Below are 15483 nucleotides of genomic sequence, written 5' to 3'. Positions count from 1 at the left end.
GTAAATTGAACTCTTTAAGGTATTTTCAGCCACATCTGACACTAAAAAGTTTTTTTTGGCCTCAAATCTTTACTGAATGTTCGAAAAGTTCCTGTTCCTCCTCGTCAAACCTCCCAGCATCTGTCCTACATGCTGTCAAACCTTGTTCTTAACACTCCGCAACAAGATACAGCTTTAATAACTCGCCCAGTTAACGAAGCAGTGTCAGGCAGACAAAGGAGCAAAATAAAAATAAAAAAGTAAACAGGGAAAAAAAAGAGGCAACAGCTGACCCTGACTTTGATCCACAACAGCCCCCTTCATCTCACTGTCTTCTATTCTAACACTTTCCTTATTGTTTTCTTGGTCATGTTCCCATATAAAGCACAATAAACAGCTGGTGCAAGAAAATTGCACCAAATATATTTGTTATCCCTTGGCCTCATATATAAAATCAGAATATTTAAACAGCATTAAACAGTATTAATCCCAAAAATATTATCTATAAACATAAATATATCAATTAGTTTAGCTGGATTTTTATTGTTTTTTGTTTAAATCGGAAACACATGCCACCCATCTAGTGACAGTTTGCATCTGATTGGCTTAAGCAGAGTGGAGTCTGCAGTCATGTGATTGGTGGATGGCAGAGGTCAGGAGGACATGGGTCCTGGTGTGTGTGGTCAGAGTGGCCATCATCTGGAGTTCAGCCTGGGAGCCGTCTGAAAGGGAGCCGGAGGAGAAACGTTTCACCTTAACTCAGAAACTACTGTGTACTGCTTTACACCAAAATCTTTATTCACAGCAGTTGAACAGCATACAACAACAGTCAGGATCAGTAAATCGATTCAAATCAGTCAGCAAAGCTTGCATCTATATGACATCACTGAGAGCGGGGCATGGTCTGTGGTGCCACTGCAGGGGAGGTGGACACACCTGAGCAGCAGCTGCAATCACGCCTCTCTGGCTTTAAAGTCTGCACTGGCTCCTGTCAGTGTTATTGTTGGTATGTTGAGCTGTAGCTGTGGTTTGTACAGCAACCGTGTGTGTGATAGTAATAAAGAATGCTGAAAAGATGTGGACCAGTCTGCCGTGTATTTACTACAACCTAATATGGTCATCTCACGCACACTGCTCTGGCTTTGAACGCAGATGCTCCACCCACCCACTGTTGGACAGGTGGTCGGGCTACCAATTAAAAGAAAGCTGGTTTAAATGTTTTTTTTTAGAACTGTGAATGATGTGTAGATACACCCTTTGAAGCTGCACCAGCACTCATTAATGCAGACTGAAAAACGAGTATACAACAAAGTGACAAACACCCCCCCCCCAAAACATCTGTAAACACTTTGCTGACAAAGACATAGAACTGATAATGATGCAGAAGATGATGAAGCACACTCACCACAGACAAGTGTCCATTCTTAGCTTTGGCCACCAGCAGTTCTGATCCAGGTGTGAAATCTATTATCCCCTCCTTTCCCTGACCCATTGTAAACTTTATACTGGGGAAGCAACAGAGGGGCAGTGAGAATCATGAAGGAACTCATAAAGTACTCCAGAATGATTAACATGAAAGGAGCCTGAGATTACCAGTGCAGACCGTGCACAGCTTTGTGGGGAACAGTGTGTGTGTTTCTGCCTCTCACCTGCCCTGGTTGATGTTGATGGTGTTGATTTTGTCAGCGCAGATGGCGATCTTGGTCAGGGTCTCGATCACATGGTCGCTCTGCAGAACCACATCTCCCTGCGAGGAAACACAGGCAGACGCAAATTAGTTTTTTCTGTGGGACTTTTTTTTTCCTTCTTCAAAACAGCAGCAAAGCAGTTAGGTGTCCTCATCTTCACCTTTTGCTTGTTGTCCTCACTGGGCACGTGCAGAACAAACACGCCATCGCTAAGAGAGCTGACGGAGATGCCTGCAAACACAGCACAACAATTAGTGGCTATTTTCTTTTCAAAATGTCAATCACTATTCCAAATCATGTGACAAACACCCGCTAAAAGACAAGAAGACACGAGAAGCGTCTGTCTGTTTTTGACCTCTGACCTTTCAGAGCGCCGTAGTCAATGCGCTGCTTGAGCTTGCCCTCCTCTGCAATAACGGCACTGTTGGCAGTGAGCAGCAGCTGCCGGGGGCGGGGCTTGTAGCCCCTCCTGTCGTACTTGGTGACCGGCACTGCATACTGGGGACAAAAGCGCAGGAAGATCAGTACATGCTGATGCTGAGCTTGTAGTTAAAACTGTCTAAAGCTTCACTAACCTTCATCTTCTCACTGCCCAGAGCCTGCACAACTTTGGGGTTAATGTTCTCGCCATCTGAATAAGAGCAGACACATTCACTGATCTGAAAGCATTTGTAGCCCGTTGGCTGCAGAGTGAGCAATGGCTTACCGAGTCTGGTGCTGACAAACAGCTTGGGCACGCTCTGTGGGTAGTTGTCCTTCTTGTCTTTGAAGATCTCGCTGGCAATCATCTTCTGCTCCATCTATTCAAAGGCGAGAGTGATGTGAATGAAGCAAGCAGCAAACCAGAAAACTTACAGTGTGATAGAGAGCGCGGGGCAGTCATCACCTGATGTTTCCACTCAGGACTGATCTTCTTGCAGTAACTCCACACCATGTTCTGCATGCACATCTTACGCAAATGCTCAGACGCCTACAGACACACAGAGGTTTCACATTACTTGACTACTGGCTTCAATTTTCACTCATTTTCTATATGAGAAGGTCTTACCAGACAGAACATTTACATGAACATTTTTCAGTCAAATCTGAATTCTGACCTCAGTGAGAGCAGCTGGAGGAGTGGGCCAGCTCTTGTCCAGGACATTTTTGGGCAGGTTCTTGCAGAGGTTCATGAGGAAAGAGTAGCGCACATAATCCAGGAAATACTCGTTCTCTGGACAGCGCTCCTTGTGACGGTAGATGAAGCCTTTGATGAACCTGATGGAGAGACAAGAAAGGAGCTGGAATCATCAAAAACCAGCAACATAAAGTTTCTTCACAGTAATCCTAAGAGAAACATTAGAATGAAACAGCACCCTTATATTTTTTTTTAAAAGAACTCATTGGAACTTTCATAGCTTTCAGAATGTAATGATTAGTTTTTTTCCAATTCATTTACTTCATTGTCTCCCTGACAATTATTCTGCATTTTGTTTCACTTTACTTAAATGATTATTATTAGGACTGATCCTCAAAGCAAGTCTGTTGAGTAAAACACGAAATCTGACTGTTAGTAATTAAGGCAAATGAGGTAAGGTAATAAGGTTGTAATTAAATATGTTTAAATGAAACCAAACAGAGCTTCCCATACTTTACATTTCACAGTCACGCGTAAGCACAATCCTTTGGCAATACTAAAGTGCCAAAAAGCTGCAGTTCCTCTAATCTCCACTTGAGGCTGCTCCAATGGTCCACAGCCTCTGACACAAAAACTTGGTCTCTATGGATAAACGTTTTCATTAAAGTATGGCACCATCTACTGGTTGGATCCGGTATAATCTGTACCTGCGGATTGTATTTGCTGCCTGTCGTCTGCGCTGGGCCCTTCTTCTGGCCAGGATCCCCCTCCACCATGCCTGGACTGCAATAGCTGCCAGATACAGCAAATTCACATAAATAAATGGTTCAGATTTACTGTAAATATGAGATACACATGTATCTCGTGTATAAACTTTATATAAACCTCCCTACCTGAGTTTCTGAGCTTCTGGTATTTGCACTTCTGGCTGTAGCCTTTCCACCCCGCCTGCAGCTTGGTGGCTGTGTGGGGACAGAGGCAACAAGCTCAAACCTGCAGCACATTGTCTGTCAGCAATATAACGGCATTGATGCGTCAGATTGAGACTTGCCAACTCTTACCGAGACTGTGTTTCCTGGTCTCCAGTGCATCCTCTGTGGCAAACAAGGTCTTTGGGAAGCGAATGAAGATTTTGGATCTAAGTGGTTATGAAAGACATGGAATTACAGACACAATAAAGAAAGTCAAAATATGGGACAGTGCTTCTTATTCTACAGGATCTGTGACAGCTGCCAGATATGACAGATTAGTTTTGACATCTTCATCAGACAGTGCAGCTGACCTGCCCATTTTGTACTCCTCAGGCTTGTATCCCAAGTGTTTGACCAATGTGGAAACTCCATCTGACAGCTTCCCGTCCCAGTTAGGCCACGTGCCTGGACACAGGGACTTGTATCTAAACATAAAAAGAAAAAAAACAAAGTAATCATTTGAATTAAATCAAAAACTAAAAGGGTCTGGCTGTTTATAAGACAGCAGGTTAGCCAGCTATTTCTATAGTTTCTATTTGGAGGCCAGCCTTTATTTGTTTGTCTCACCTCTGCCTGATCATTATCAGAGACCCGCTTTTTAACAGATAAAGACATACAGGTAAATAAATGCCTCAGGCGAGCACAAACCAGTCAGAGAAATAATGTGCAATATGTAAGCTTTGTTTGATTTATCTGTAGTAAGACTGCCAAATGATCCCTTTTTCCAGCCTTTGCCTAACGTCACAGGAAGTAACAAGGAATTTTCTGTTTCCCCTTTTTTGCTTCAGGAAACTTCTTTTTTTCAACCTCTATTCCAAATTAAGTTAGCAATGATAGCAGAAGGTGATTTAAGACACTTTGGCTTAAAAGGCCTCTCACCTGAGAGAAGAATAATAGCTCTACACCAGCATGGGTTTACTGTCATTCAAATCGAGTTTAAATACTGGGAATAGTCACTTTTGAGCAGCTTTGAACTTTTTTCTTGTTTTGCTGCCAATGACTTGGGGTATGAGGAGGAGGTATTGAGACTTTTGGTAGGTGTTAAAAGCTACTATAGTGTACTGAGGTATCCAATGGAATGCAAAGCTCAATACTACGTTGTTCCATAGTTATGAACGAATCTAAATAGTTTTACTTAATAATGTTCAATGAATTACTAAAACTAATGTGTTTCTATGTGAGAAGCTTTGTGACCGATAGCTGCGATGACACCAGCAGATGTTGTGGAGACATGTTAGCGGTGGCAGATCACCTCTGCAGGAACACCTCGTAGCGGCGTCTGTAGGCAAAGCCTGCCCTCCTCACCCGCAGATTCTCCATCAGTCCCAGATACTTGACCTGGTGACGGATCAATACTTCATCAAATCGACCTGTGACGGAGAGCAGAGGGAGAGCAGGCTCAGTGAGAAAAATGTGAAAGGCAGCAGAGCAAAATGAACCAGAGAAAACCAGTAAATGCTAAGCAGCAGGAGTGGGAGTGACACAGGACAAAGAAAGAGTGTGAAACCAACAAAAGGCCAACTGTGGAGAGAAACAAAGGGCTGGTCCGATATACTGACGACCACACGGAGAGGTCCACTGCAGCTACTGATGGAGCAGAAAAAAACAAAACAAACAAACAAACAAAAAAACAACAACAACCCCAAATCCAACCTGCTTAGGTCAGAATTTTTGAAATATCAGAATGAATGTGAGGTTTGTGGGGAAATTATTATCTTGTTGAAGCTCCTTTTACTAAAAGTATTGCATAAAGCTGACATTGACCCTCTGAAAAATACTAACACTCATAGCAATCTGAATCGAGCTGACAACAAAAACAACTTTATTACAGGAGTATTTTATTTTGAAAATCTGAATTTATATAGTGTGAAACATTAACAGATACAAATAAAGCAGAATTAAAACTTACTACATGCACTTGAAACATTTTCATGCTGTTGAAATCTAAATTTATGAAGTACACCTAAATGTAAGCTTTGCAATTGGAAAACAATATTAGCACAGGTCTCCACCAAAACAACAGGCTTCTTTGTAAATGTCCAGTAAAGTCACTGGTTTTGTTTGAACAGATTAAAGAGTAGAAAGCTCACATCTGTCAACTGTTTTTATTATCATCACTTAGAGTGGTGATGGCAGCTGGTAGTAATAACAGCAAAAATACCATCATTTTGTTGTAGGGGGGCAATAATATGTGAGAGAGGGTCGGGCGTATGCAGGTACACACAAACAGACATAAATGCTCCCAATTTACTCAACATCTGACACCTATGTGTCACCTCACTGTCTTCCTCGCTTTCCTGGCCTCACACTTATACTCTTTGTTGTGCCCTGGATTTATTATTTATGCTGTGTTTGTGGGGAAAGTATTGTTCCGTAGTTAGATTTTGCATTGAAAAAAAGCAAAGACTAGAAGGAAAAACTGATGATGGATATGTCTGTGAAGGTTCATCGTAGTCTAAGGAGCTTGGAAAGAAAAGCGTCTGGACTTCTCATCCAAGAAGCTTCTTCAGTTCAGAACTGAACTGAACAGATGAGAGGTGAAACGTCTTCAAGCAACTTAAAGAAGTCCAGACGCTTTTCTTTCCAAGCTCTTTAGACTGATGATGGATATGAGATCATTATGAAATCGTGATCCATTAGCTGTCACCGAATGAGGCGAACAATCGATTCAAACATTTAACAACAACATTTGAAAGAATGCGTTCTATCGTGTTCTGCACTACATTAACAGAAAAAGGACTTGAAACCATACCTGACTGCTTGGAGTCATTGGGCTTGATACAGCGCACGTACGACGGCTCCTTGGACATCAGGATCTCCATGAGTTTCGCCAGACTGGCTTTGAACTGGGTGGCTGCCTGGAGGGGCAGACACAGAAATATGATGAATGAGAGGTGGTTAGCAGGGGATAGAGAGATGAAGGCAAGAGGACGCTGGGTGGCAAATGGAGCAAAGACTTAAGAAGATAAAAAGTGACGAGGAGAAGAGCAAACTGAAGCCTGGTGACAGAGAGGATGAGCTAAGAAGAGCAACGTCAGCAGGGGGCGGCGATGTGACGGCAAGCCCAGCTGACACTGAACACTGGGCCCAGTGTGGAGTACTGGGACTCTTAACCCGCCAGCCTGTGACAGGTCCTGTGTGAGTGAGCGTGCATGGAGGACATACAAGTGTCAGGGAATTCCTCAGTGAGTGGGTAGCCACAGAGAATCCCCATCAGACCGCCCACTCAGCACTGGAGAGGGGAAACACACCACTGTTTGTTTTGCTGTGGGAAAGTATGCTGGGACGCAAACAAGGAAAAACACGGCAGACCTCAGGAAACCTCAGAAATTGAAGCAGGGAGGCACAGATGGACACTGAGGTATCTCACCGTATCAGGACGCTTCTTGTCACTCAGCTCTTCCCTGTTAAAGCACTGCGTCAGGATCTTGTTCTCTGACATACACATGACCTGCAGACACACACACGCAGGGTACGTTTAGCCTGAACGTCAACTCTGGGAAAGAAAATGGTTCGCTTAAACTCTGTCTCACCTCTTTTAGGTTCCTGAAGAGCAGGTCGTTGTTCTTGTCCAAAAATCCTGAAAGGAGAAAGAGTCAGATGTGAAAATGCAATACCTCACATTAACACTCATCACTGGCCCACTGCTCTGACTTTCTCTTCTTCAAATGTGTGAGAGAAAAAAAATCCAGATTCTCCGATTATTTCTTGGTCTTCCTTCAAAGGGAAAAACTCCCAATGCAGCAAGCGAGCTAAAACAATAATAATACTAATAAAAAAAAAATCAAACAAACAGTGGTACATTTTCAATTTAGACAGACTGAAGAGTTTTCTAATACTGAATTTGATTTTATACCACACTAAATAAAAATTTTATTTTCTGATTTTCCAGCTGTAACAAGTTCAATTGAGGATCTTTCAAAGTGGTCTTAAAGCGGATCTATGTGACTTTTCCTCATTTCCTTTCATATATGACCCTGTTACAATGTAATGTAATGTAAATGCTCATTTTAACCACGGCAAACAGCTCAAGATCAGTGTAGGTACAAGTAGTCACTGAAACTTAGGGTTCGGGCTGATGCTTCTTTCTACTCTTGGCTCAGCGTTACATTATTCAAAGTGGATACCTCTAATATGGTCAGGCCCCAGCCAACTGCTATTCAAATACTTTGTTAGTGAGGGGCATCCAGTCACAAGAACGTTGTCTTGTTTCAGTCAGACGTTAAACTAAAAGGCTGCATGAAGTCCTGGGATAAGCAAATACGTAAGGATAATTTTGGACTGTGAATTATGCAAAGTTACTGAATTAAAGTTTAAAAATGTGAACAGAATAGGTTATCTTTAACAGCTTGCTTAATAGCAAATAAAGCCGATATATTTAGAGTTGTATCTAAATGTACTTACTACTACTACAGGTTAATTTGACGGATAACGTAACTACTAACTGTATGCTTTCTCTGTTAAGGTGAGCCTTCCAAATTGGTGAATTAACCTTTTTCAAGCAAGGTTCATAAGAAGTAAGCAGGATTTTCATAAGAAGTACTTTCACACAGTGCATTTGTGGCTAACTAGCTTGTTGCTTCTGAAATGTTGACCCAGGGCAACATTAAGAATAAGGGTTCAAAATTGCTACTTGTTACGTTTGAATGTCAAGAAGATGGTCAGAAACTGGATTATTTATATAACTTTATAAAAAAAATCCATCACATCACTGCTACAAACAAACTGTGCAAGAACAGGCCTGATGTATGTGATTTTGTTATGTGAAGTATTAGAGCTTCTGTAAGTCTGCTCAGAGCTTTTACCATTTACTGGGAGTATTATCAAACAGTACTGGTATTTAGTACTGGAAAGGAGTCTGACATGCCTGACTGCTTTGCCAAATTCACCACAATAACAAACATGCAACGGCACGAGGTCATGCTGTCCTTGGCTGTTTTTTTCCACTTAGAAAAAAGAAGCACTACTTTGATGTTGACACTGTTCACAGCAGTACACTCTCACATCAACACAACCACACACATATACATATATATATATATATATATATATATATATATATATAAATACACACACACACACACACACCGTTGACATTGTAGTTAACCTCCCCAGCGTAATGCAGCAGTCTGAATTCATCACGGCCCATTACCTTCCGGGTCTTTGCATCTGCCAGTTTGTGACTGCAGGGAAGAACACAAACAAACAACGTGGATTTACCAGGAAATAAACTGGATACATTTAATAGTTCAAAGTCTGACAAGCTGAACTTTATGTGAGATCACACTGTATAAGCTGTGGATGAGAAGAGAGAATATCAAACTAACGTGACAAAGTGTGCGTGTCCGCCCACGGTGTCCTCCAGCTTCTCTAGGAAGGTCAAGTCACTGGCATCTCCGGGCCTCAGACACTCCTCATCCTGTGACACATGAACAGAGAGGTCAAATATTGTGACTACAAACTCTCAGAGTTTGGCTGTCACACTTGCCTGTTGTGTCCTGTGTATTAAAGGTCAGGTACAAAAGGTCTTGTTCACTTGTCTAACAAAAGGTGTAATTTTCACTGAGGTAAGCAGGAACATCTCCCTTTCACATTTTAAAATCATAACTTTCCTCTTAATCTTTGGGTATATGTTTGATTTTCTCCCTAAAATGTCTCTAAACACAAAAAATAAGTTTGATTCATTCATATAGTAACATATCTAAATATAGATGATACATGGTGAGCTTCTTTATAGCAGTCACTGAACAGCCAACACTGGACCCACAGTGCGCAGTGGTTAGCAGCGCTCGCCTTGCAGGAAGAGGTTTGTGGTTTGAATCTGCTGTTGTCTGAGGAGCTTGCAGACTGAAGTGTTCTGTCACTTTTCAACCAAATTCACCACATCTTTGTTTGTTTTTTCCCCCCGATTTTACATTTTTAGTTTTTGCTTCGACTGTCACTCTCAGGCCTACGCACTAAATAAGAAGCTGGAGACAAAAGTCTATGTGCTTGTCTATGCATGGATTATTCCTGTTTGTCTGATATGTTCCACTAAAGACTATTCTTTTTAATATGCTCACCCATAGATTCTTTAAATATTTCTGCTTCTAGACCACATAAGCAATAAGTGAGAGGGACTAGCATATCTCCTCACCAGAATGGAGATGATGCCTTTAAACTTCTCCTCCACCAGGTCACAGATTATCTTGTTGTTGAAGTACTGCACTGGCTCCCACTGGAAATGCACAAAAGTTATGGTTAGAGATCATTAAGAGAAAAAAAATGACTGATTTCTGAGCAGCTCAACGATCTGCTGCACAGATAGGAAAAAGAAATCATTAATAGATTTTTTTCTCATTAAAATCTGAGCTGCCACCAGAAATTGATAAGACCAAGACACAAAACAACTTGAAAGCACAAGAATCAAAATCACAGTGCACCCCAGGCTGAGTGTGGTGGTTGCAGGTCCTGTTACCTGTTAGCACAGTCAAACTATTTCCACTGAGACGGCAGAGAGAGAGGGGGAGAGCGAGAGATATCAGATAAGAATGGACTCTTTGAGAAGAGAATCCAAGCTTCTCCCACAACTTGTTTGCTCTCTGACCACACAGACATTTACATTAGAATGAAAACAAGATGCTCTTGTTCTGAAGGGCCAAACAAAATCAAAATTCAATGAATATAAATGAGGAGAATAAGAGTAAGTGAGGAGAACAGTCAGCAACTTGAAACATCTTTCAGTGCAGACCTGTTTTGACATGTAATCTTCTTAAGAGGTTGAAATTTTTAATCTGTAAATAAAAGGCCCCCACCTCCCTCACCTCAACCAATAAGAGGGCTTCATTTCTAATGGGTCTGCATCTTCTAAAAATATGTGCACTTTCTCTAAATTACTTTGAGTTTAGACTCTGAGGGGGAAAAAAGCAGAACAGTGAATTCAATTATCGGCTTTACTTTGGAAAACTGCAGACACAATTGCATTAGGAGCTCTTTGCAGAGCCTGAACTCTCACTGACCCACTGATGAAAACAAACTGTGGAAAAAGTAAATAAGAAATCTTTAAAGCATGAGCAGAGCGGTGCACAGAGTAGGGAAACCCCTGCACAAAATTTTTAAAAAAAAGAGAAAAAAATTCTACATGTACATTTGCTGCAGCTGAACAAGCAAACAGCAGGTTTTTTACATATGGAAAAGGTCCACGGCCATCACTGTCTAAGCTTTCTGAAACCAGACCTGAGGAACACATGGTACTTTTAATGGGAAACTACATATGACAACAGGTCGATCACAGCAGGTGTATGGGCACTGAGACAGAGAGCAGTGTCTGACCGTGATGCCTTCGGCCTCGTACTCGTCCTGCTCCGACTTCAGGGTGAGCTCGATGAAGAGCTGCTGCAGCTTCTCGTTACAATAGTTGATGCAGAACTGCTCAAAGCTGACACATGCAACAAACGAGACAGATAAGACAAAGCAAGGAGACATGTTGATTCTAGTTTATTATGTCACACTGTTCACAGAGTAGACGACAATGGAAGTGGAACACATCCAAATGAGTTCATCTAAGTTTTTTAGCACACAAAAAGGGGAAAAGGATTCATTGGCTAATTTGGGGGTAGTTGTACCTGTTGTGCTGGAAGACCTCAAAGCCATAGATATCCAGCAGACCAATGACACTGTAATTCTTGGAAGAGTCGCTCTGTTAGAAAAAACAAACAAAAAACGCATTTGTAATATACAGGAAAAGGAAAGTCCCAGCATACAATAAACACCATTTCATCATCTAAAGAAACTGCTGTTATGCTGCTCAGAACAATACTACCAATGAGGTTGAGCAATACAGTAAATCAGACCAGTGCTAGCATTTATATAATAACTGGATTGAATAATATTCTGCAGAAATAAAACATTAAGATAGATAACTGCTATGGCATTAATGTACTGAGAGGTTGGAAAAGAATTTGTAAAGTAATGAATTTAGAGGAAGACTCTAAACTTAATTTAAAACCAAGTATGTTAGCTACTCTCTTTCACTGGCTAAAAAAAATAAAAAAAACAGACGTCTACCTCTTGTTTTCTGCACTATAATAAGTTTGTTTTTAAGCCTCGAGATTTAAAGGTAATGGTTCATATTAGATGGATTAATTCTTGAGGATAAAAGAATTAAAGAAAACATAAAAGTTAAATTTATGGGAATAGAAAACAAGCTAAAACTGGTAGAGTTTCTTTTCTTTCTTTCTTTTTTGAAAATGGGATTATTTCACGTAACAGGTGTGATAATATAAAAAAAAAAAAAAAGTGTATATTCATGACAAATGTGAAACTATAGAAATAAGAAATGCACTCAATGTATATGAACATGTGCAGCGTCCAGCATGTATGATGGCCGTTATTAGTGCGCTTTTTGATATGGCTTGAAACTTTGTCTATACATTTTTTATTTTTGGTGCAGTTAAACTAAGGGTAGCTTTATAAATTTATCAATAAACACATTTTATTAAGGAAAATCACAGGTTAAGATTTAAACTTTAAAGCTTCATGGTCTTCGTTGAAACATTTTGGGCAAAAAACAGGAACAAAAACAGATTTTATAAATTCTTTTAATTTGAATCTATTTGTGTTCAAGTTGTTACCAGTAAGGTACTACAGGACATGATACAAGACTGTGCCCACAAGGTGGAGCTGTGCCGTAACAATACAGGGACACTGATGTGCTCTGTGCTACAGTAATCAGTGTGGCAGATGTAGTAACTGACTCCAGGTTAAACAGAAAAGTACGGTGAACTGAAAACATTATCAACTGTATGTATGAGTGTGTATACCGTGTATGTCAGCGACGCGTTGATCTTGTTAACTAGCCAGGTGAAGGTGCGTCCATACACGGCTTTGGCTAAAGCGTCCCGGGCTGACGATGCCTGCTCGAGGTTCAGCGGGCTCATCAGCTGATGATGAAACACACAGAGAGACAGGAAGGTGAGAGACAAGTGCAGACAAGCAAAGACTGACAAAACCAGAGTTACACGGGGCTCAGCAGGGACAGTTAGACAAATCACTGTATTAGAGCAGACATTACACACACAGGAAGGCTTTGTAAACAAATGCTTATCGCACAATGAGAGTGTGTATCCAAACCCACCTCCTCTCCCTTTGCAATGATCTTCTTGTGTGTGAGCGCCTCCGTCAGCACCGACACATTCACTCCTAACAACTGGAAAAAAGCACGGCAGCGTTAGGAAGCTACACGGTGACACACACAGACATCATGCTGGTCGGCAGTGACGCACTGCTCTGGTATCTGCACATTAGGTCTGACTCCTGGTCTAACTGGAAGACTAAAGGCATGAATGAGAGCCTTCTCTGTGGAAAGTAATGATAGGATCATATCGCATGCTTGACAAATTAAAGAGCGGGGCCCATATTTCCACAAAGTCAGCTCTAACCTGCCAGAAGAAGTGAGGGCAGTTTCTTTTTTTTGGGCAATACCCGATTAGAAAACATTTAGTAAGCAGCAGAAATATAGTTGTGAGAAACACTGAATTCAGACACTTAGACAATAATACTGAATTCAACTCTACATGTTAGGAACATGTAGAGTCCGAAAAAGTCACTTGGATGGGTGACGAAACGTTTCTCGCACTGAAAATGCTACGTCCAGATGAACAGAATCAGCCTTTTGGGGCAAAAGGTGAACTTTGACCTTTTATAACCAAAATCTCGCCTTGTGTGAAAATGTTCCCTCATATGCACGTGAACGTTATATGGCACAAAATGTTTTGACAGATCGCCGTTACCAAACCAGCTCATCTCAGTCCAAATCAACCTTTTTCACAGAATGTTTTCAAACCCCCAAAAGGCAGCACTAACAAAGTGAGACGGACGTGTTACAGGGACTTTTAACCTTTGACCCCATAACACAAAACAAAACAACGTTGAATCTAAGTTAAGGTTTATGTTAAATTTAAACATAAGAAGAAGGGACAGATGAATGGTCTGGAAGCAGACTGCATTCAGCCTTGACTGCTGCCTGTGTGGAGGCACAAGCAGTTATCAAGTGAATAGGACAGTTTGAATAGCTATTAACGTTCTCGGCAGACTGCTGAAAATTATTACCTAAAGCAGCTCAATAGATGTTTGTCAAAGCTTGCTTGAAGTGAAAAGAAATGTGCAATTTGTCTGCCTCATACAGGATACCTTATATGTGACACTCAATCCTTCTGTTTTCACTTTTGTTCTGCTTTCCATGAGGGACTTGTCTGAAAACTAAAAGCCCTGTTGCTTTTATGTGGCGCTGAGCGTGTTCGTGATCCTAACATTGTCTTACCCTGGCCAGGTACTTTATCTGTATGTCAGAGGTGATGCAGGCATTGCTGTCTTCTCCGCCGTACTGCACATTGCCGAGATGGAGAACGCTGGCGATTATGTTCAGCAGCTCCTACGCAGAGACGGAGGGAACAGGAGTGAGAAAAAAGGAGAAGAACAAAGGGTTGTGGCGTGATAAGATTAACCTGAAGTTACTACCGAGGCTATCTTTATGAGACTGATACGAGCTGCTTTGATTAAAGTTAAGATCCGGAGAGAACAGGAATCCAAGTATCAAACCGGAGCTGCACACACACACTCTCACACCTGTTCTTCACTTTATGAGCAGTGTGGGATCTCAAAGAGCTTTGGAGGCGAGCCCAGGCTCACGAACATGTAGGAAGACTCCCACGCTGAGCTCAAGAAACATCTCACTTTAGAATAACAGCCACACACACAAATCACACAAACACTCTCAGCAACAAACGCCCACAGAGTAGCAGAAACAACCCCCTCAGGCACACACAGTTCAGTGTTTGCAGCACAGCCTGTAGTAAAAACTGTTCCATGGGCATTAATGCACACTGGATTATCCATGCTAAACTTATATGTTCCTACAAAACTAAATACGTGCCAGCGTGGCCTTCGTCCTCACCTCCACCTCGTTCTCACTGAAGCCAATCACAGTCAAGGCTTTCCTCACTACCTTCCAGTCACTGCGATCGTTGATGGAGCTCACTTTGGGACAGTTTCCCTGTGGAAAGAAGAAAAACATGTGAACGACCTAAAGCACTTTAAACATGCTGCTTATTTACAGTCAGTTTTAGCTTTTCATCCCCTTTATTAAATATGTCCAGCAAACCCTACAAAGCAGCTAATGTGCAAATTGCTGTTTACAGGTAAAGTAAACACCTACTTATATGTGAGCTAAACACCTATTTAGACAAACACAAATGTGAGGTGCTCTGCTCGGTAGCTGCTGGGAGGGGGAGAGTTCAGCTAGTGCCTTAAAGGCAGACCGCTCCCCTGAGGACCCCTCCGCACCTTGTACCGTGAGGCTATTAGCCAAGCTCCCATTAGGACAAGCACACAGTGCAGGCCAGTGGTTTCTGGCAGGTCGCAGAGAGAGAGAGTGAATCTTTACAAACCAGTTATTCATCAGCAATGTTTCTCTTCCCATCCAATTGTGAGAAAGCAGTTCCTCCTGAGCAGGTAGCATGCAGTCTTATTAGCCAAACCAAACACTTCTATTTTATGATTAATAGCAACCTTTCTTTTTTAACATGTTGATTACTATCCTAGACACCCCTCAAAAAAAACCCCAACCCACAGTTTAGGAACTGTACTTGTCATTCCTCTGCTGTCCTCACTGCTTTAAAGCAGCCAAGCTATGTTGAAGCTAGTGCTGTTTGGTCATGAGATAATCCAAGGAGGACCCTTAGGTTACCTC

General features: G+C 41.6%; 1 protein-coding gene across 3 annotated transcripts in view; it reads right to left on the bottom strand.

Moving 5' to 3' along the window:
* Nucleotides 1-502: 502 nt before the first annotated feature.
* The window catches only part of LOC146693340 (unconventional myosin-Ic-like), a 64920-nt gene continuing 49939 nt past the window's right edge, over nt 503-15483 (bottom strand). For all 3 annotated transcript variants that reach the window (XM_085479140.1, XM_085479142.1, XM_085479141.1), the window contains 26 exons: nt 14689-14787; nt 14056-14166; nt 12871-12942; nt 12557-12676; nt 11360-11433; nt 11067-11172; nt 9892-9972; nt 9083-9174; nt 8844-8938; nt 7289-7335; nt 7126-7206; nt 6508-6613; nt 5008-5125; nt 4067-4180; nt 3846-3922; nt 3678-3746; nt 3492-3576; nt 2765-2924; nt 2554-2637; nt 2374-2467; nt 2243-2298; nt 2030-2165; nt 1828-1898; nt 1629-1726; nt 1385-1484; nt 503-701 (listed from right to left, as the gene is read on the bottom strand). In XM_085479140.1, the coding sequence (XP_085335266.1) occupies nt 675-701; nt 1385-1484; nt 1629-1726; nt 1828-1898; nt 2030-2165; nt 2243-2298; nt 2374-2467; nt 2554-2637; nt 2765-2924; nt 3492-3576; nt 3678-3746; nt 3846-3922; nt 4067-4180; nt 5008-5125; nt 6508-6613; nt 7126-7206; nt 7289-7335; nt 8844-8938; nt 9083-9174; nt 9892-9972; nt 11067-11172; nt 11360-11433; nt 12557-12676; nt 12871-12942; nt 14056-14166; nt 14689-14787 (2373 nt within the window). In that variant the 3' untranslated portion in view covers nt 503-674. The remainder of the gene's footprint in view (nt 702-1384; nt 1485-1628; nt 1727-1827; nt 1899-2029; nt 2166-2242; nt 2299-2373; nt 2468-2553; nt 2638-2764; nt 2925-3491; nt 3577-3677; nt 3747-3845; nt 3923-4066; nt 4181-5007; nt 5126-6507; nt 6614-7125; nt 7207-7288; nt 7336-8843; nt 8939-9082; nt 9175-9891; nt 9973-11066; nt 11173-11359; nt 11434-12556; nt 12677-12870; nt 12943-14055; nt 14167-14688; nt 14788-15483) is intronic.

This window comes from Copadichromis virginalis, linkage group LG14 (assembly GCF_057382275.1).
Source record: "Copadichromis virginalis isolate Kocher_CV1m ecotype Utaka linkage group LG14, C_Virginalis_male_GT1.1, whole genome shotgun sequence".
Lineage (NCBI taxonomy): Eukaryota > Metazoa > Chordata > Actinopteri > Cichliformes > Cichlidae > Copadichromis > Copadichromis virginalis.
Note: the sequence above shows the minus strand (reverse complement) of the source record. Positions and strands in the feature narration are given on the sequence as shown.